Source organism: Sander lucioperca, chromosome 8, assembly GCF_008315115.2.
Source record: "Sander lucioperca isolate FBNREF2018 chromosome 8, SLUC_FBN_1.2, whole genome shotgun sequence".
Classification (NCBI taxonomy): domain Eukaryota; kingdom Metazoa; phylum Chordata; class Actinopteri; order Perciformes; family Percidae; genus Sander; species Sander lucioperca.
In genome coordinates, this window is record NC_050180.1 from 3,103,541 (window position 1) to 3,126,104 (window position 22,564).

The window sequence follows — 22,564 nt, forward strand, 5'->3', positions numbered from 1 at the left end:
CTTTGCGCTGCGCTGTGCCGGGTGCAAGATAGGGCCCATAGTGTTCATGGGAAATTGTAGGATAAGTACTGTTGCCAGATAAAGCTTGCATTTTCCAAGCCAAACACACACACACACACACACACACACACACACACACACACACACACATATTTCATGCCAGAAAACAGACCAATCTGGAAACACTGACTTGTTTTCTGCAGCCTGCCGTTCAAACAAACGCAGTGTTGTTCGCTTAATTCATCACCGGCCAAATTGGCTAGTAAGTTTACAATGTTACCCTCCAAAGTTTATTTTTACCCGCATTTGGGGGGGTTGGCAGGTGTCAATTTAAAGCCCTGCACGTAATCCATTTAATTTTGAACACTTTGGCACAGAGTTTATTTGTCTGTTTGCTGATGGACAGTCTTACCCTGCAGGGCCTGTTCAACCACATTTCAGAGAGGGCAGTACACAAGAGAGTATTAGTCTCTCAGTGATACAAACCACCAGTCGTCACTTACCAGACAGATCTCTGGCCATATCCCACCCAGATTTTGCTGTCGGGGACACCTTATTGTTTTAACTTGGAGCACGATGGACGGTGTTCAGGAAATGCTTCACTAATTAAAAATCCAGATTTTTGGGGTTTGGCCGAATAATGAATTCACTGGTTAAGATTCTTCCGAATCGGAAACCGAATACCGAATCCTCCTCCCATCCTCAGTCCATTAACACAGTAAACAACGTCCAGCAGTGTATTTTTCATTTTATTTACCTGAAGTTGCTGCATTTTGGCTGCTGTCTGTAGATTCCTTCATGCACAACTCGTATTCTTTCGGATGTTTCATACCAAATGTTGTAACAGCTGTGATGTTGTGTAGTGTTTAGGGTCCTCGCCACCACGAGACAAATCGGCATTGTAAATTGAACATGTAGCTGGACTTGAATGGCCTTCTTTTGACTGAAAGTTCTGCCAAACTACACTTTTTCTGCTCACCAGTTCCATTTCCACTTTCTCACAGCCTACTGCATTGAACGCTCCACCTACGTAAACACCTTCCCGTAATCAATGGCACCACCATTACGTCGACCAGCGTAGCGTAAGCGTAGGATTCGGTTCGGTGGAAAAAAATTCTAAGGTTCGGCAGAAACCGACCCCTGTCAAAAAGCCCAATATTTGGCTGAATCCGAAGCTGAATCCTGGATTCATTGCATCCCTAATTGAAACATGTTTGTCAGGTTGGAAACTCGTTTCAGAAACCCTTTGCCTCGCACGGTTAACCTGATATGTTATTCTGTTTTTGATATCAAACAGGAGACAAGCTACTTCTGGATTACTACTTAACCAATGCATACTATAGAACTAACTAGAATCCGTAATAAAACAAATTTTCTGGGCGCCTTGGCATGCATGATTGTAAACACACATCCCTCTAACATGCCCGCTGAAAACGGCCACATCATAAACACAGTATTGTCGAATCTTTGTTTGAAAATCAAATGTTTCATTGCGAACTGTCGTACCACTCAAAAACGTTTTTTTTTTTTTTTTTTTTTTTAATCGCTCAGTCATACTGCCATACACATAGAAGAGATCTGGTTTAGCCTGAGAATCTGTAAATCACACACATCCACAACCATTAAACAATAATAAAAAAAACTTCAGATATGAAAAAAATATTCTCAGATGATTCAAACTCACGTCGTGGTTTGAAAGAGAATCTGGGTCTGTGGCAGGGGTCTCTTTACTATTCACACGAGGATGCAAAACAACAGCGGCTGTCTCTTAACTATTCACACATCCATGAGAAGGCGTCTCGCACCCAGGAGAGATCTGCAGCGGCTTTATGTTAAGACACACTGAAATAAACATTAAACAGAATATTCTCATATGATTCAAACTCACCTCGTGGTCTGAAAGACAATTAGGCTCTGTGACAGGGGTCTCTTTACTATTCGCACATCCATGAGAGTGTCACTCAGGCGACACACACACACACACACACACACACACACACACACACACAAATGTCTCACCGATCAGATTGACCCGTGGTGGAACGTCAGCCACAGTATGCATGCTTGCTAAACTGTTCACATGAAAAAATAGAAAACTATCAGTAGCTGCATTAAATAAAACCATAAATACAGATAGACCAAATGAATGAGCACATACTGCTCCATTGATTAGCTCGCTGGGCCTCATCAGATGCAAAATTCTGCCCCAGCCCTTACCACTTTCAGAGAAAGTCCTGCGTTTGAAATTGAAATGCCAGGGTGCAGAATCCCTCTATAGGCACTCTGCCCACAATCTGTAACACCGTGAGAAGGCACTAAAGGTTTTGAAAAGAAAAAAGCATTAGCCCTAAAATCAAGTTAGCATAAATTCAAAGCTGTAGTGTGTAGTTTCTGAAGCCCCTATGAGGAACTCTAAGTAATGACAACACTGTCTGCGCATCCACAAGATACAAGCCTTCCGTGATCTCGCACAGCCCCCCTCCCCCTCCTCCTCGCAGTTGCTAGTAGCCAGGCTGCTTACAACGTGTAGCCTGTTCAGCGACCGTAGCCGACAATGGTGAGTTATTTTAAAGGTGCCCTGTCACACAAAACCGTTTTTACTTGTATTTTTTGACATATATCAGGTCCATATGTGTTTGTGTTATGTCGTGAATGTGAAAATGAACAGCTACCTCTTCTGTCAGCTCTAGCCACTGAACAGAAATAAGCAGAGAAATCAGGCCAATTACAAAAGCTGGTCAGTCTGACGTGGTGTTGCCTGAGCTGGGTAAAGGATGCTGACAGCCAGGCTCTTATTGGCTAGCTGTTAGCCAATCAGAGTCAAGCAGCTTAGGTCGTTGAATATTAATGAGAACTGGCACAAATCGAGCTGAGTCTTCCTGCAGGCTTTCTATACCATACAATGGCTTGAAACAAGGTAACCAAGGCATTTTTTACACAAAAAATGTTACAGAGTCCATGGTAGAACTTCAGACATCGCCACAAAGTAATGAAATACGTGTGGCAGGGCACCTTTAAGCCAAGAGAGGGGGGCTGTAAATTGGGAAGAGAGGACCGTGAGTTTGCAGTGTTTTTAGCGATTGATATGCCATAATTCTAAGCCAATAAAGTGTGTTCACTCAGGTGGAGAGGACGGCAAGGTAGTGTTATTTTTAGCGGTTCCTACTGTACTAAAGATTCCTATTTTTATCTTATTTTGACACTTGCTTTCTACACTTACCTCACTTCCTGTACCTCACTTCCTTTCCTCCCCTGTTTTCACAACTGATTGGCTTTTGTTTCCACCCTAATTACCTGATTGAGTTCACCTGGTCACTCCTTATTTAAAGACTGCACTCCCTCTCAGTCACTGTTTTCTACACCTTCACATGGGGTGGCAGCTGGTAAGATGAGTTTTACTTTGCGCCTTTATTTCTTGATATTGTGTCTATTTGAATGACAGCTTTAATTTATCTAATTACTTTGATGAACATGTCAGAATATTGACTTTGTTAAGTTCTAATTTCTATGTTTCTTCCCAGATCCTCCAACCCATGTGTGTCTGTTCTATCCTGTTATGGTATGTTATCCATTATCATTTGCCTCACCACCTTCATTGAATAAATCTTCATTGAATGGACTGAACTTCTCTGTGGCTTTTCCTATGCATTCTGACCGATGCATTCTGACCGATGCCCCATGACGATGGCAATTTTTTTTTTTTTTAAAGGTCCCATGACATGGTGCTCTTTGGATGCCTTAGTGGTCTCCTAATACTGTATCTGAAGTCTCTTTTATATAGACCTTAGTGGTCCTCTAATACTGTATCTGAAGTCTCTTTTATATAGACCTTAGTGGTCCCCTAATACTGTATCTGAAGTCTCTTTTATATAGACCTTAGTGGTCCCCTAATACTGTATCTGAAGTCTCTTTTATATAGGCCTTAGTGGTCCCCTAATACTGTATCTGAAGTCTCTTTTATATAGGCCTTAGTGGTCCCCTAATACTGTATCTGAAGTCTCTTTTATATAGGCCTTAGTGGTCCCCTAATACTGTATCTGAAGTCTCTTTTATATAGACCTTAGTGGTCCTCTAATACTGTATCTGAAGTCTCTTTTAGGCCTTAGTGGTCCCCTAATACTGTATCTGAAGTCTCTTTCCCGAAATTCAGCCTTGGTCCAGAATTACAGCCTCTAGAGCCAGTCCCACAATGAGCTTTCCTTAGGATGTGCCATTTCTGTGTCTGTAGCTATTGAGGAGGAGAGAGGGGGGGGCAAGGTGGAGGGTGGGGGTGTGGCCTTGACCAACTGCCACTTTGCTTGTTTTCAAGCCATGATGTCTCTCTCTCTCTCTCATGGGTGGGCCAAATTCTCTGGGCGGACAAAGCAGAGAAAGGGGAGGTAACCTTTCCCCTTATGACGTCATAAAGGGAAGATTCCAGATCGGTCCATCTGAGCTTTCATTTTCTCAAAGGCAGAGCAGGATACCCAGGGCTCGGTTTACACCTATCACCATTTCTAGCCACTGGGGGACCATAGGCAGGCTGGGGGAACTCATATTAATGTTAAAAAAATCTCAAAGTGAAATTTTCATGCCATGGGACTTTTAAAGAGATTTTATTTTTAGGCCTTTATTGACAGGACAACTGAGACATGAAAGGGGGAATGACGTGGAGCTAAGGGCCATATGTATTAGCATAGGACGTGATTTTGTAAGTATACCATTGGACCAGATAACTGACCAATCAATGCTTGTTATCTGGCACAACTCCAAAAAAGATCTCTTCTGTCTTGGGGGGACCTCTACTCTTGTCAACAATTTCCAGATGTTCTCAGTGAATGTGGGGTAAAGTTCATACATCCTCCTTATACCAAAAACTTAGATCACAATGGTAAATAATCAGATACCACACCAATCATACTATCAATATTGAATGTAAGAATATCTTTTTTTTTAATATTTTGAACATGAGAATATGAACATTGAATTCATTGTCAACTTATTGGTTTTATCTGGCAAATTTTACTTACATAAATGCAAAACAACAAATGGTACCCCCCATTTCACTGCTTTCTTATGTAAACTCAATGAATATATTAAGTCTCTCAAACGAAACTGTCACATTGTACGGTGTACTTTTTGAAGAATGTTTATTAATTGTACCTCATTGTAATTTTATATTGTTTAATCATACCTCTCTATTTTTTGTTAAAACAATTTCTTCAAAATCATATTTTACGTGTACGTGTCTGAAATGTTATATTTGAATGTTGTTGTTTTTTTGTTGCAATAAAGTTGAGGAAAAAAAAAACCCCTGGAAGGTGCGCAACACAAATTTTCAGACAAATATTCAAAATCTGGACACTGGAACCTCCCTTTTATAATATGTCAACGGAACCTCCCACATGAGGCTTGTCAGTAGGCTCTGACACCGATAGGCTGCTTCCTCGAAGCCGCAGGGGTTTCTGCGCAGCAGTTTCGTTTCCGCGGACTCCCCCTTCTCTCGTCAGATTAGAATGCTACAAGGAAATACAGTTCATAAATGAGAACGACTCTCTCTCACACACACACTGCCGCTGGACTACATTATAAACTGACAGAAGAGCCTTTGGGATATCATGTCAGCCTCTATTTCTGCCTTTATCCTGACGTTTTCAACACTATGCGGATCCAGAGGTAATACCGCTCTGTTAATCATTCAGCCGAGAGGTGTGTGTGTGTGTGTGTGTGTGTGTGTTATTACTGTAACTGCAGTTAAGGATGAACTATCTTCTATGTATCTATCTACTTATATCACTCTGTTAATCATTCAGCTGAGTATACTCTGTGTGTGTGTGTGTGTGTGTGTGTGTGTGTGTGTGTGTGTGTGTGTGCGCGCGCGCGCGTCTGTGCGTGTAACTGCAGTTCATCTTTATATTAGAACATCCCCAGCCAAGTACCTACTTAAAACATCCCAGATATGTTTAAAAGTTTTAAAGTATTCAAGCTTACAGTATTGAGGGATATTTTGTCATAGGGCTTTTCGATTGAGTTTACATTGTCTGAATAGCCTGGAAACAACGTGTTTTTGCCATATCGAGATTTTCACCATGTAGCTACTTACTGAAGATGCATTTGAAAAGGGTGACACAATGGTGATCATAAAGACAACAGCAAGTAGTAGTTCATATTATTGTGGGGTTTATTCAATTCAGAAAACCTTCAAGTACACTTTTTGTACTTCTTGATTAGCATAAAAAGATCATTTACCGTTCTCTCCATTCCTGAGTGTACCCAAGGTGGAATGTAACTAAGTACATTTACTCTTTAAGTACTGTACCTAAGTCCAAATGTTGAGGTACTTGTACTTTACTTAAGTCTTTTCTTTTCATGCCACTTTCTACTTCTACTCCACTACATTTCAGAGAGAAATGTTGTACTTTTTACTCCACTACATTCATCTGACAGCTTTAGTTTCTAGTTACTTTACACAGTAAGAAACACATGTAGTTTATAAAAAAAAGTAAGGTAAAGTAAACTAGCCAACAATATAACGGCCTACAAGTCCAGCTGAGATGATCAGACCATTAAACACACAACTGGTTGGATCCTTTACACTTTCTAAAATGGGAGGATAGTTCTTTACTTTTATTACTTTAAGTACATTTTCCTGATGATACTTACATACTTTTACTTAAGTAACATTTTAAATGCAGGACCTTTACTGTAACAGAGTGTTTTTACAGTATTAGTACTTTTACTTAAGTAAGGGATCTGAATACTTTTTCCACCCCTGAGTGTACCTGTGATAATACTAACTTTGTGTCGTATTCTATTTGGATGTGGACTGTGCAGTGGTGTCAGGAGTCCTCAGCCCACCCACAAACGTGAGCTTGACCTCCTATAACATGAACCTGGTGCTGAGGTGGGATCCACCTGACCAGCCAGCCAGCGGCCTGCTCTACACAACTGAGTACAGGTGAGTCAACACTAATCTCACCCTATAAAACCCTCTGTGCTTCTGCAAACAGTTGCTCCTTTGTCAGTGTGCTAATGCCAAATGTGCACTGTCAGTTTGTGTCCACTAAAAGTGCTGTTTTTGCTCAGATTATTATTCTAAGTGTCTGACAGCATTATGGAAAGGATCCCTACAGAGATAGACCTTTTAGTTAAAGAGTAAGATCCTTTTTTTTAACATGAAACAGTCCTGAAATCACCATCACCAAACCCACCAGATTCCATGTAAATAAATAATACTTTAGCGTGTATAGAGCCAGCATATTTTTACATGTAAATGGGTGAATTAAGGGTTTATTTCAACCAAACCAGAGTGATGATTGTTGGAACAGTGGAAAGATGAACCATGATGAATTTTAATAGTTTTATTTTGTTCATGCTGACTTTGAATGAGTGTGTTTTACAATGATAAAATTACTGTTAATTTAGTTTGGTGAGGGGGATTTCAGGGCTGTTTCATGTTTAACAAAAAGGATCTTACTCTTTAACAAAAAGGTCTATCTCTGTAGGGATCCTTTCATAATGTTGTCAGGCACTTAGAATAATAATCTGAGCCTGTCAGTGGCAAAACAAGCACTTTTAGTGGACAAAATTGAAGGTGCGCAATTGCCCATTAACGTTACATTGTAGCTTGTTTTGCCCCTGCCGACTGCAGCGATCTCTCTTAATACTGGACCAATGTCAAAGATTGTTGTTCCCATCAGTCACTTAGACACAAAACATAGGAAAATAGGGTCCAGGTTGGAAAAACAAAACAAAGTTACCCTTTAATGATTAGAAATTTGAAATGTGGTTAATGTGGTCTAAAGGTTGCTGGATTGGTAAATGCTTTGTTGTGTATTTGTATTGGGGCTTTGGGTTTAACAGCCAGATTTTATCAGCCAGATTTTATCAGCCAGATTTTATCGGCGGGGCATTTTTTAACTAACTGAAAAACTAAGCACTTACTGTCAAGCCCCACTCCCCCTCTGCCACTCGACACAGAAACTGTGACCAGTGAAACGTTTCCTATGAGTGGCGTGGTACAGAAGTACTTTCTCTTCTGGGAAAGAGGACTGATCTGCCCAGTATACAGGAAGCTAATGAGCAAACACATTGCTGTCCTCCTGACACACCAATCTGAAAACTATGAGCTCAGTGTTTCTTATTTACTTTCCACAGTTTACCGTTAAGTTATGACGATATGACTTGCGCAGTGCAACCTGGGTAACATAAGTGAGTCGGTGATGCATTATAGTTGTTCATTTTAACGTAAATGACAAATCTGTAGGGCTACTAACTAACCACTACTTTCATTGTCGATTAATCCGTGGATTATTTTCTTTCTTTAATGGATTAGTTGTTTTGGTCTATAAAATGTCAAAAAATGGTGAAAAATGTGGATCAGTGTTTCCCAAATGCCAAAATGACGCCCTAAAATGTCTTGTTTTTTCCACAACTCAAAGATATTCAGTTTACTGTCACAGAGGAGAGAAGAAACTAGAAAAGATCTCAGAATTTTGTTTTCATTTTGGGTTCTAGTATTTTAGAAGTGATTGGCCGAATTATGCCGACATGGGTTAGGCATTTAAAGATAAGATAGACTTTATTAATCCCACCTTGTTACAGCAGCTCAAAAGAAAAATTCACACACATCAGATTAACACAAATACACATTAAACAGACATAGGAAAAATATACAAAAAGTATTATAAGAAATAGAAAAAATAGAATAAGAGTAATAATAATAATAATAATAATAATAATAATAATAATAATAATAGAAATATGTACACAATAAACACCTTTATTATAACAGACAGGTAATATATATATATATATATATATATATATATATACACACACACACACACACACACACACACACACACACACACACACAGATGAGTAAGGTGCGGATGAATTGTAATGACATTGCACACAGTAGGAGAGTAATAAATAAATAAATATGCATAGTGCAGAATATTGTCAAGTGATGGCTCATGTTGCAGAATCAGCTAGCAGTGCTACATTATAATGTTGTATTAAAGAGTCTGACTGCTGCTGGAATAAAGCTGCAATAATCAATATTTTTGTATAAACAGGAGATCAAATGACTACGGGCAATGTGAAGGGGGTCGCTCATAGTGAGGAACCCACAGCGAAGTATCGCCTGGCTCTGCTGCTCCCCTCAGATCTACACAGCTTTGTGGTCGATTTTGGTTTTCTGGCCCACACTTTCAGCTATAGTTGACTTTGTTTCCAGCTGTGGGCAGACAAAGAAAGATGGCAGCTGCTGAGTGGAACATCTAGAAGCTAAAGAGATAGATATTTTCCTAGGTAGTGTTGAGCAAAACAGATCTAAAAAGAGAGAAAACAAGAAAACCACATTCTCATCAACCTCGTTTCCAACCGCAGCAGCTGTTTTCAGTGAAATCGCTCCGATAAACCCACTACACACAGTGGGAGACTCGCTGGTGAACATAGTGGAGCATTTAGCAGCTAAAGAGACACACTCTAAGAAATAAATCCGTAAAATAACAGAAAAAGTTCTGGCAGCTCATTACCCGGACTTTGCCCCGTGATTTAAAAAAGGAAAGTTTGTGTGTAGCTACAGTAAAAATACAGAATATATTCTGTTATTTAAAATTCTCTCACAGATGCTGCTCAGTTATAAACTTCTGAAAATGTTGAAGAAAACTTCCCAAATGTCGGAAAAAAGCGACAACTGTTAAAAAAGGCAACAGAAGCATCAGAAAAAGGTTGAAAAAACCTGACAAAAATGTCGTAAAGAGCTTTGAAAAGGTAAAAAAAAGTGACAACCTCTCCAAAGCCAACCTCCGTGGCCGACCAAAGTTGTCGGAGCACAAATTATACAATTCGAAATGTAAAAAAACTAAAATACAACTGTGAATCAAGTTCTATGGACCATTTCTGTTCAAAAATATACAGTCATACAACATATTTCTTAGATTGCACATATTTTCCTCAGGAGATGGTGGAGACCAAAACTGAGCTAAATAAAAGTAAATATTGGACTTAATCACATTCATCAGGTGGACACAAACACATCTCCAAATGAATGTTAATGTTGCTCTGTAACTGCTGGATGTGTAACTTGCTAACATGGGGGTCATAGCCTCAATCAGTGTGTTACAGTATGTGTTGATGTATGATCAGAGGCCTGTACTATGAATCCAGATCAACATGCCCTGGATTTATTTCAGTTACCCGGCTTCACTAACCCTAACAACCACGGCCCGGCATAAGCTGTATCACAACGGTGGTTAACAACTAGTTCAATCAACTCAGGGTTTCCCAATCCAGCGACGCGCGCGCGTTCACATAAAAGAGGCGGTGTTTGCACAGCACGACCAATCGCAAAAATCTACCAGAGCTGCATATTGTATATAAGAAGAGCAAATTATAATTCTACATAAATATGAAGAACACAGACACCGTTTTACAGGCAAAATGCAATACAGTCGCTGCTTCCTAAAACAAGAGGAAAGCTGGCAAAAAAATAGCCGACGCTGTAAATGCGTAAATCACAACGTTTATCAATATCTTCCCCATCAGTCAGGAACTATAGATGCCATAATTACACTTGTGCTTTCCATAAACTGTCATTGCTTTAGCCTATTATTTCAGTTGCAACCCTGGCAGGGGAAGCGATGTGAGAGCAAATAAAATATATAAAAACATAATTCAAACCGATGTGCGCATTTGGCAACACACGGCTCAAGATGCAGATAGCCTATATGTAATTCCCTCCCATTAAAATCTATATATTTCAAAATACCCATCAGGGCATGTTAACGGGGTTGTCGGTCTCTAAATGCTTTAACTTTTATGAGCGCATCCCTCTCAACCCCTCTCTCCCTCTCTCTCTCTCTCTCCGCGCACCGAGTTCCGCCTGATCTTACCGTCCTAATTTCTACCGGTTGCGGTGACGCCGTTATCAATCGAGTATTGATTGGTCAGTAGGCAGTGCTTTTACAACGGTTGAAAACCCTAAGTTGAACCTGAAGTTACCTCGTTAACGCCAAATCTTGCTTCGTAGTACAGGCCTCAGGTCTTAAGTAGACATCTTTGTGTCAAAAGTATTTACACACATGCACACACTGACACATGCACCACACACTGTGTTGCTGTCAAGCTCACCGTTGAACGGGGGTTTTGTCATTGCTGTTCTTTTTCTAACTTGTCATCACAAACACACCTGACAGTGACGCTGAAATCACCACTGGCACATCTGTAACAGCAGCACTGTGTTTTGTCCACAGCTCCATCCTGGGCTACAATGTGGGCTGTGTGAACATCTCCACCCTTGAATGTGACTTGACTAACCTCAAGGACTCCATATCTGAGTATGGAAAGTATACAGGCAGAGTGCGGGTGCAGCTGGGGACAGAGAGCTCCGCCTGGGTGGAAAGCAACCAAATTGCCTTGGACAGAGATAGTGAGTAGAAACTCTCTGTTTTCATGGCTTGTCACTGTAAAACACTGAACAATGACGCAAAGGGCCAGGGGTGAGGTGTGTTATGCCCTCCCGTTAAAACTTAAAAATGTGTTCATCCAATGGAAAAATAGCACAGAAAATACCAGTACCGTTTCGAATAAATAAATCTATTCTAAGGCAAATTATATCACTTTTACAGACGATAATGTCAAAACCATTCCCCAGGTTGAGAAGCACAGCTTTAAGCTTTGTTAACTCCTTCCTCTCTCTTTCTCAGCCGTCATCGGTGCGCCCGATGTCTCTCTCTTCTCCAACGGGGCTACTATCGAAGCCAGCATCAAAGATCCAGTGTTCAGGATCTCTTCACTCCGAGATGTTTACAACCTGGCCACCTACAACATCACCTACTGGAAGGACGGCCAGAAGAAAAAGGTGTGGTGCATTGGTTTAAAGGTGCTGCATACGACATTCAGAACATTAATATAGCAGCAAACAACTATTTGACATTTAATGCTAGTTATGCTTGATGCGTCCGTGATGGGTTGTGAGTGTCTGCACAGCCAAAGTGATGTCACACCATTGTTCGTGTATCTTTGACATTTTTTCACTACATCAAGAATCCGGTATGTGTTGTAATATGAGCTTCTCTTATCTTTGTTTTGGTAGCTGGTAGCGCTGCAATTGACGATTATCTTCATAGACGATTAATCTGTCGATTATTTTCTTCGATTAATCAATTAGTTGTTTGGTCTATAAAATGTCAGAAAATAGTAAAAAAAAAATGTGGATCAGTGTTTCCCAAAAAGCCCAAGATGACGTCCTCAAATGTCTTGTTTTGTCCCCAACTCAAAGATATTCAGTTTACTGTCACAGAGGAGAGAAGAAACTAGAACATATTCATATTTAACAAGCTGGAATCAGAAATTCTTTACTTTTTTCCATTAAAGAATGACTAATTTATTAGTTGACAATTTATCATAAAATCTGATGTTTTTGTTTTTTTCGTTTCAGTTCCTATTTATCTTGGCCATGTCCTGCATGTCACGTACTGTGATTTAATTGAGTTAAATTGTGTTTTCTGTCTTTTATTTAACAAGCTGCATTTAAAACCAAAAGCCCGTCAGAAGATTATCATCTGTTTGTGGTGGAGAATGAGATCACCAGTTCTGTTTGTCTGTCCTCTCACCCTGCTGTCTCTGTGGTGTCCTGTCGGCTAGCTCCTGTATACCTAGTCTAGATCCACAACATTCCACTTCCAGGATTGCTCCGGTGCCGTCTGAAATTCTGCCGGATGTCCCTCTTTTTGTCCGGATGTCTGTTTCCCACCGCGTCCTTTGAGTTGTAATTCTAACCTCTGGTGGATTTCTGAGGACTATGGTTAACTGCTCCTCAGGTCTCTGCAGGGTAAATCCAGACAGCTAGCTAGACTATCTGTCCAATCTTTTGGAGTTTTCTGTTGAACGACTAAAACTACTTTTGAACGTACACGTGTTCCACCAAAACAAGTTCCTTCCAGAGGCTATTTTGCAGAGGCAAAATCTCTGGTGCTTAGCACCGCCCAAGATGATTGTGATTGGTTTAAAGAAATGCCAATAAACCAGAGCACGTTTTTCTCCCATCCTGGAATGCTGTGTGGACTAGCCAGACCCTCCTCGGCAGCACTGTGGAGGAAGGTCTGGTTATGCGAGACTACTGCACACCTGACCCCCTCTCTGTTCTTCCTGCAGAACCGAAGCATCAGCAACGTGCAGCAAAACCGGGTGGTTCTTAGCGACCTGGACCCCTGGACCACGTACTGTGTCCAAGTCCAGATCAGCACAGAGAAGCACCCCAACCCCAACCCCACCCACAGCGTGCCCAGCGCAGTTGTTTGTGAGAGCACCACCATCGGTGAGCACCTTTTTCATTTGTTTATTTGTAAAAGCACAGCAGGTGGCCTGCTGTGAATCTCTGTCCATCATTTCTGTTTGCATATATACAGTACAAAAATACATACTGTAATGAAAAATCTTTGTTGTCATTGTGTGTGTGTTCCATTGGGATTTACAATGATGGCAATAATGAAGCAGTAAAGCAATACAGATCATCCTTGTCATTTTGCAAAGCCTTTGTCCAAGTTGCAGCCAATGTGTAATAAACCTAAATTGGGATATATGTTCACCAATATCATTTATACAACCGTTGATCCCCAACCCAGTCGTCATTATGGACCTGTGTGTGTGTGTGTGTGTGTGTGTGTGTGTGTGTGTGTGTGTGTGTGTGTGTGTGTGTGTGTGTGTGTGTGTGTCACCTAAATCACATATTATTACAGAAATACAGTGTTGTTGTAGTAAATTAAGCAGTGAAAATTAGCAGTGAAAAATATTTTACTAAACTGAAACTAAATGAAAACTAAAACCTTCAAGTCAATCTAAAACTAAACTGAACCTATGCAGACAAAGGAGTGGAAGCGCTGCTCTGCCTTTCTTGTATTGTATTCAGGTACAGGTGCTCTTTGGATATTTCGGGCGCACTTTGTTTATTTCATCCTGTGAAGGACTCTTGGGTGGAAACTGATCTCGATTTATTATTATTATTATTTATTAATGCATGTCTCCTTTTAAAAGCAATCTTTGGGTTGCTTTTGAAAGAGACACTGAAAAGATCAGTATCCACCCATGCAATGAGCCCTTCACAGGATGAAATAAACTGAAACTTTATTTACAGGTTCAAATCAAAAATATAATCTATTTGACCGGTGTGGGATATTTCCTGCCTCGTTTGGGAACTTTTTCTGGTTGTGCCCAAAGTTATTCAGTTTCTGGGACTCGATATTTAAAACTTTGTCTGATATTCTGGGACACGTGGTTAAACCCAACCCAGTGTTTGCTGTATTTGGAGTACTGGGAGAGGACTGTCCTCTTACAGGACCCTCTCTCTCGGTTGCACGATGCATAACCCTTCTAGTGCGTAGATGAATTCTATTGAACTGGAAACAGGCACAACCTCCCACTTTTACTACGTTGATCAAAGACGTTATGCAATAGCCTGGTCCTACCAGACTCTGATCCATTAGCCTGGTCCTACCAGACTCTGGTACATTAGCCTGGTCCTACCAGACTCTGGTCCATTAGCCTGGTCCTACCAGACTCTGGTACATTAGCCTGGTCCTACCAGACTCTGGTACATTAGCCTGGTCCTACCAGACTCTGGTACATTACCCTGGTCCTACCAGACTCTGGTACATTTCATTTGTCCAGAGAGTCTGGCCACTCTCCATTGACAAGTGTTAACTTCCTTGAAGGCGGGTATTCTGTAGAAATTTTAAACTATTGGATCTGCCCAGAGCCACTCTGGATCTGCCATAACCAATCGCTAACTTCGTGACATATGTCATGCGCATGTGCAACAAGAGGGGAGACCGTCAAGGCCAAGGCTGCCCAATTTGGGGCCCGCGGGCCAAGTTTGGTCCATGCTCTCTTTTTTTGGCCCCCCATGACATTTGACATGCTCATGCTTATTCTCCTCTTATTTTGAAAGTGCTGTAAAATGCTAACTGTAATGATACGAGATTTTGAAAACTTTGTTTTGTGCAGCTAAAAAGTTCTTAATCTGAGTTTTACAGCACAGTGCTGTTAAACTTCCTTATTGAATTACGCACGTAAATTTTATCTACGAAAAGTTACAAAAATGAGGGTATTTCTTCTCTCTTGGTGCCGTGAGCTGTGCTAACGTCAGCCAGATGGAGCGATGGAGGCCGTGGCCCACTGATGAAAGAACATTTAGGAAGTCAGCTGGAGCAGAATGTTGAAAGACTTTTGAAACCAAGGACAGGGCTCATGTCTCCCACTACTGCAAGTGATAAATAACTGTATATGTTCTGTAATATGGGAGATAAATGCAGATTAAAGAGCATTTATTTCAGATTTTTAATGTTAATTTTCTATAAAATATAATAAATCTTCTCATAAAATCAACATTTACTTTTTGGCCCGTGGCCTTTCATCCAGATACATTTTTGGCCCTTCATATGAAAGAATTTGGGCACCTCTGGTCAAGGCTATTAGCATTAGCACCACTAGTGTTAGCCTTATCCATCTCCTTCACCATTAACGGAGCGAGCTGGAAAATAAAACTGTTCCTGAACCCCGTGGGGAGGAGGGCCACAACATCATGGCCACCAACACAACTCAGCAAAGATTGTTCTTGCTCAGGCTTTAACTTCTGGATATTCGGCAGCGTTGCCACAACGGACCGAATGGCTTCGCTCGCATCTTTCTAGCTCACGTCCTCAACGTCATCGTTCTCAGCCACTTCCTCTGTTCGCTGATTGGACCGCCAAAAACTTTGGTCGAGAAAACCCAAGAATATACCGCAAACACAGACTAATGCTGCATTCATGCCACCTGGGAATAACAGGGGCCACCCCTGTGATTACGTAGTTTTTCTGACTGCCAGCGTTCACATGGTCGGGATCATTGACATATATATAATGGACCAACAGATCCCGTTGCTCTGGACGGAGCCCAGTGAAGGATATTAGAAGCACTTTTCCGGTGATGGCTAGCGTTACTGCGCAGCCTCCAACTGAAAGTTGGAAGTCTTCTGGTAGCTATGCCAAGAGAAATCTCAATCATTCCCAATCTTGCAGAGACGGAGAGCGTAGGTATATGTTAGGAGATAACATAGGCACAGGCTAATTTTTGCTAACTAAAATGCTAGTTAAAATTAGTAATTAAACTTAAACCGCTAATGTGAGACGAAACTGCCTGCGAGCTTCTCCTGCCTGTACGGTAATTCCTCTACTATGCGACAGTAAGTCTCGTGGTTATGACCCAATTGTTAGCCTATTTTTACAAAAACATCTGCTGCGGAGCCATAACGTGAGATACAAGGTAATGGAGCATTTTATACATTGTCGTGTTTCTTTAGAAATAAACAATGGACAAATAGAGTCTTTAAACTCTTCAGATGTAAAGTTATTTGCTGTCAAAGTGGCGTCAAAATGAATGGCAGTCAATGGAATGCTAACGGGGGGTGAGTGCCTATTAGTATCAAAATGGCGCCATAGGAGGTTCAGGTTGTGAGGAGACATTTACCACCTTGGGAGTACTGAAGCGAAATGAAAAATGAGCAGAAGTACGTAGGAGGGCGGAGCCATGCTAGTTATGCAACCCCTAAAACTGGAAAAACTCAGGTATACGTTCTGTTGAAACATTTTGTAAGACTTGCCAAGTTGCCAGCCCTTCATTGATATAGTAGAAGCTAGGCAATACATATCCCCTTGGTTCTTACCTTAACTCTTAGCTATGATAACTACCCGAGGTGTGATGTCAATAAGTATGTGGAGCAGCTTTGATCATTATCTAATCTGATTATCTACCGTACAGGACCTATTGTGTTTGTGTCTGTGTATGTTAATGTTTTTAAAAAACTATTTCTGTAATATTTTTTAGAATTTTTATACAATGTTTGCTTTCTAAAATACCAATAAATATACATGTACAAAAAAAAAAAAAAAATATATATATATATATATATATATATATATATATATATATATATATATATATATACACACACAGACCCTTTCCAAAAAATTAGAATATCATGGAAAAGTTTATTTATTTCCATCATTCCATTCAAAATGTTAAACTTCCATAGATTATAGATTCAGGGCCCACAACTTAAACGATTTTCAAGTATTTAGTTGTTTATTTGTACATAATTTGGGCTTCCAGCTCATAAAACCCACGAAAACAGGATTTCAAAAAATTAGAATACTGTGAAGAAATCACCATTTACTTCTCAGTTTTTGCAGAAAAAAAAGAAATTAGGATCACATCAAAGCAATCAAAATATGGTACTTTCAAAACGATACGTCAATCTTCAATACTTGGTAGGGAATCCCTTTGCCTTAATCACTGCCTCGATGCGCCGTGGCATTGAGGCAATCAGCCTGTGGCATTGCCTGGGAGTTATGGAAGCCCAGATTTCCTTGATGCTTGCTGTCAGCTCTTCTTTGTTTTTGGGTCTGGTGCCCCTCATTTTCCTCTTGATAATACCCCATAGATTCTCAATGGGGTTTAGGTCCGGCGAGTTGGCTGGCCAGTCAAGCACTGTGATGGCATGGGCATCAAACCAGGTTTTGGTGCTTCTGGCGGTATGGCCTGGACCATGTCCTGCTGGAAGATGAAATGTGCATCTCCATACAGATCCTCAGCAGAAGGAATCATGAAGTCCTCTAAAACATTCTGGTAGACTGATGCGGTGACCTTGGATTTAAGAAAGCAGAGTTTACCAACACCTGCACTGGACATTGCACCCCAAATCATGACTGACTGTGGATATTTCACACTGGACCTCAAGCAGCTTGGGTTCTGTTCCTCACCCGTCTTCCTCCAAACCCTTGGCCCTTGATTCCCGAGTGAAAGGCACACTTTACTTTCATCGGAAAAGAGGACCTTGGACCACTGGCCAACAGTCCAGTCCTTCTTCTCCTTGGCCCAGTTGAGACGCTTCCTACGTTGGCTCAGGCTCAGAAGCGGTTTGACCCGAGGAACCCGACAGTTGTAGCCCATCTCCCGGATGCGTCTGAATGTGGTGGTTTTTGAAGCTGTGACTCCCGCCTCATTCCACTCTTTCTGGATCTCTGCCAGATTCATGAATCTTCTCTGTTTGATAATCCGCTGAAGCCCACGGTCAGCTCTTCTGCTGGTGCATCTTCTCCTGCCACATTTTGCCCTTCCACTAGGCTTTCCATTGATATGCTTGGATACAGCACTCTGTGATGGTCTTCTGGCCAGTTGTCAAGTCTGCAGTTTTCCCCATATTGATCCTAACTGAGACAATGGAACCAAAGTGAAGCAAATTAATGACACCTGGGAAAACCTGTGCAGGTGCTTTGAGTTTAGTAGATGAGTAGTGTGTGACACTCAGTTTAAAACATTCATGCCCTGTAAAATTTGGGCTGATTTCTTCACAGTATTCTAATTTTTTGAAATCCTGTTTTCGTGGGTTTTATGAGCTGGAAGCCCAAATTATGTACAAATAAACAACTAAATACTTGAAATCATTTAAGTTGTGGGCCCTGAATCTATAATCTATGGAAGTTTAACGTTTTGAATGGAATTATGGAAATAAATAAACTTTTCCATGATATTCTAATTTTTTGGAAAGGGTCTGTATATATATATATATATATATATATATATACACTATAAATAAAATGTAATTGAATTGAATTCTGTTGTCCTTGGTCTGAATGTTTTGCAGAAGAAGAGGCTCCCTGGGTGGCAGCCGTGGTGACGTTCGTCGTCATGGCAATGGCAGTGGCTGTAGTGGTGGTCGCAGTTGTGTATCGGAAACGTATATCCCATTTTCTATGCCCAAAGGATGCACTGCCTGAGCACTTTAAAGAGGTGCGTATGTTCATATTTGTCTGCATGGATGTGTGTGCACCATGTTGTTTGGAATGACTCATTCACCCTCAGACCCTGTCAAATCTTCGTGCATGTGGCAAACAACAAAACGTGATCTCCTTTCATTCATTCATTCATTCATGCACAGGTGTCTTGAAGTGTTTTCCCTTCTTTTGGATTCTTTAGACAGGTATTTAATTAGTTAATTTAACACAAACCTGAACCAGTTTTCTCTCTCCCCCCACCCCCACCCCACAGTACCTGCTGGCACACCCCAACTACCTAGACATGCGAAACTCCCATCCACCTAAGGAGATCTTTGACCCGGTCAGCATCATCGCAGACGGCAGCATTCTGGAGGAAGGGCTCCCTCTGGAGGCAGCAGGGACTAGCTGCAGCCAACAGCCTGACACCACATAGAGATGCTAGGAACAGGGAAATGCTGGAAAGCACAGAATCAATGAAAGAAGTTGGGACTGTTGGAGATTATCAGCAGGGACAACTGCAAAGACACTGAGAAACAGGGAAATAATCAATTCTTGCTTGACTTAAGAGTATTAGAAAACAAAGAAGCAAATTCTGCAGCAGTCCTATATTATTCCTCAGAGCAGGCGTTACTGTGAAGTGATTAGATGGCAAAGCCACAGAGACATGTACAAGATTGGTACCACATCCAAATGATGTTGTTTTTGTGCTGTACAGCAGAGCTGCCCGCACTAAGTATTTAAGCTGCCATAATGGTATAAGATGCCCCCCCCCACCCCACTGTTAAAGGGTAACTTTGTTTTTGTTTTTTCAACCTGGACCCTACTTTCCCACGTTTTTGTGTCTATGTGAACACAATTATTATTATTTATTTTTTTTTATGATCATTTTTTGGGCATTTTTAGGCCTTTATTAACAGGACAGCTGAAGACATGAAAGGGGAGAGAGAGGGGAGGAATGATATGCAGCAAAGGGCCGCAGGTCGGAGTCAAACCCGGGCCTGCTGCGTCGAGGAGTAAACCTCTATATATGGGCGCCTGCTCTACCAACTGAGCTATCCGGGCGCCTGAACAACATTTTTTGAAATTAGTCTAGTATTAAGCAAGACCGCTGCAGTCGGCAGTCAGTAAAACAAGCTGCAATGTAAAGTCAACGGGCAGTTGCGCACCGTCAATTTCGTCCACTAAAAGTGCTGTTTTTGCCACTGCTCAGATTATTATTCTAAGTGTCTGACATTAGTGAAAGGATCCCTACAGAGATAGACCTTTTTGTTAAAGAGTAAGATACTTTTTGTTTAACATAAAACAGCCCCGAAATTACCATTCACTATTCCAACAATCACCACTCTGGTTTAGTTGAAATAAACACTTAATTCACCCATTTACATGTGGAAATATGATGACTAAAGTATTGTTTTTTTACATGGAGTCTGGTGGGTTTGGCGATTTTGGAGCTGTTTCCTGTTAAAAAGGTCTATCTCTGTAGGGATCCTTTCCATAATGTTGTCTAACACTTCTAATAATTTGAATAATAATCTGAGCCTGGCATTGGCAATAACAGAACTTTTAGTGGACACAAACTCATGGTGAACAATTGTCCTATAGGATTACACTGCAGCCCGGTTCACGGCTGCTGGTTACAGCGTTCTCGCTCAATACTGGACGATTTCAAAGATTCTTGTTCACATTAGCGTCTTAGGGACCAATGCATGGGGAAATAGGGTCCAGGTTAAAAAATAAAATAAAAATAAAATTACCCTTTAACCGTGTATGATTCTGTATTATCAAGTATGTATGTGGACTGAAAAAAAATGGCATAATCTGTTTTTAATGGGCATCACATTTTGTAAAGCATACATAGTTTTCATTTCCTCATTGTAGCAATCTGATACCCTAGAAATCGAGTTCTTGCGAGAGCACAATTTGAATTTGCTCAGCGAGTCACTCTGGCATTGAGTAATGATGCTCATTAACTATGCCCTGGTAGCCGAGCTGCACCAATCACATCGGTGTATCTGATATAGGCGGGCCAGAGGCGAGCTAAACAGATGACGACAGTTTAATCTACCAGTTAGCTCCGCTGGTAGCTAAGAGTTTAATCTACCAGTTAGCTCTGCTGGTAGCTAAGCGTATGGGGCTCTGGATACGTCACCCCGTGTATTGTTGTGATTGGTCGTAGTGTTATCCAATTGCGTACAGTGAGATTTTCAAATGCTTGGTGCCGCCCCTCGAGTTGGGCTATTTTCATTACTCATTGCCAGACCCTTAATCTTTCAGATTTGGGTCTGGATTTCCAGGCTAGCAATCTGAAGGTATTCTTATGAAAACCAATTCAGTGGTGAGAGTTGAGAGAAGCTAGAAGTGAAGTGTGTCATGGTCTCTAAGCTGTGTGCTTGTAGAGGAAACGAGGCATAGCTAACACAATGTCTATCTTAAAGGTTTACAATTTATGTTGTACTTACTTAAACTTAAATAAAGTATTTTTTTTTGCTAAAGTTGGTATGCCTCTGTTCATTTGGTTTGATTTTATTCTGACATGAAACATGGATTCTGCTGAATTTTTTGGAGATTTTAGGTAAAAAATTTAATTAAATTAAACCCAAGGATGTAAACACATCTCCTCCGCAAGCAAAAAAAAGAAAGTGCTAAATTCCGCAGATAAATAAAAAAATTGCGTTTTCTAACCACAAGAAACACATGATAACTGTACCTGTTAGAAGAAAATAAGAATACAACAGGCTTGTATTCATTTTGTCATCACAATGTAGTCCTTAACCTGAAACTACAAAACAAACAACAAAGCTCCTGACCTGTAAGCCCATTCTTTTAAAGGGGAAAAAATGAATTTTTTTCTAGTTTTTTAATTAATTACAACTAGTGTTGGCGATAGCATGAAAAGTAATATATAACTTACACTCTAGGCTTTTTCCTGTAAGTAATCGGTTAAGCATTACAGTTCCAGCTCAGTAAAAGCAGTGACTGTTTGTCTTATTAAACCTGTTCTTTGTCCGTGTAAGAAGTATCAGTGTTACTATTCTCCTTATGCCCATAAAGGCTACAGAAGATTCATATGGAAGATGTGTTTATGGAAAAAGTGGGTCAATTACTGTAAGAGGTATAGACATACAACTCAAATACAACATCACTACTGTGTTCTTGGTGAGAATCAATACAGTACCAAAGCATTTGAGATATACAGTAGCCTACAGTAGCTGTATTATAGTCCATCAGTGTCAAAAATAGGTTTTAAAAAAAGAGATAGAAATAAGACTTCATCCAGACATCCACTGGCGTGCACTGTGCAGGCCTGCAGGAGGAGCTCCAGCTGAGAGTGTTGGAGACAGAGAGGTTCCACTCCATTTACTCTAACAGACTACATTTACTCAGCAGCTGGGGACCATGGAGACAATTTTGTTCCCGATTTACCACAGCTATTTGCACTATTTGTTTTTTAAAGCCATTTGATAATAGAATACCTACATTTTTTATTTTTATTTTTAACATTGTTTGGGAAAAACATGATGCCAAGGAAGAAAATCATCCTGTAGTGCCGACATCCTGTTTGGTATCTAACTGTTCTCCAACTGTCTTCATCGTTCTGAAATCAGAACACAACAAATGTTGAGGATGAATCATTTTCACTCCTGCCACCTAAAGAGATGAAAAATGAAAAATGATGTTACTATTTTTAAATGACATAACATAGGCCGGGTAGGAATTTGGCGTAAACACAACAGCATTACTAATCTTGAAAACCTATTTTT

At 40.6% G+C, this 22,564-nt stretch overlaps 2 protein-coding genes across 5 annotated transcripts in view; both read left to right on the forward strand.

Annotated features, from left to right (window-relative positions):
- The first annotated feature begins 100 nt into the window (after window positions 1-100).
- LOC116043189 (interleukin-10 receptor subunit beta-like) lies at window positions 101-19,680 on the forward strand. Of its 4 annotated transcripts, none has more exons than XM_036003821.1 (9): window positions 101-152; window positions 5,540-5,655; window positions 6,814-6,937; window positions 7,221-7,223; window positions 11,241-11,416; window positions 11,694-11,848; window positions 13,144-13,306; window positions 18,671-18,816; window positions 19,075-19,680. In XM_036003821.1, the coding sequence occupies exons 2-9, from the start codon at window positions 5,598-5,600 to the stop codon at window positions 19,234-19,236; spliced, it is 987 nt and encodes a 328-aa protein (XP_035859714.1). In that variant the 5' UTR covers window positions 101-152; window positions 5,540-5,597; the 3' UTR covers window positions 19,237-19,680. The 4 variants fall into 4 exon arrangements, with proteins under 4 accessions (XP_035859714.1, XP_035859717.1, XP_035859716.1 ...); XM_036003822.1 differs by having other exon boundaries at window positions 128-149; window positions 5,543-5,655; XM_036003824.1 differs by lacking the exon at window positions 7,221-7,223.
- LOC116043184 (interferon alpha/beta receptor 1b-like) overlaps window positions 13,629-22,564 on the forward strand; it is a 36,270-nt gene continuing 27,334 nt past the window's right edge. Inside the window, exon 1 of the mRNA XM_031289690.2 lies at window positions 13,629-13,633. The gene's annotated coding sequence lies outside the window, so the exon portion shown is untranslated. The remainder of the gene's footprint in view (window positions 13,634-22,564) is intronic.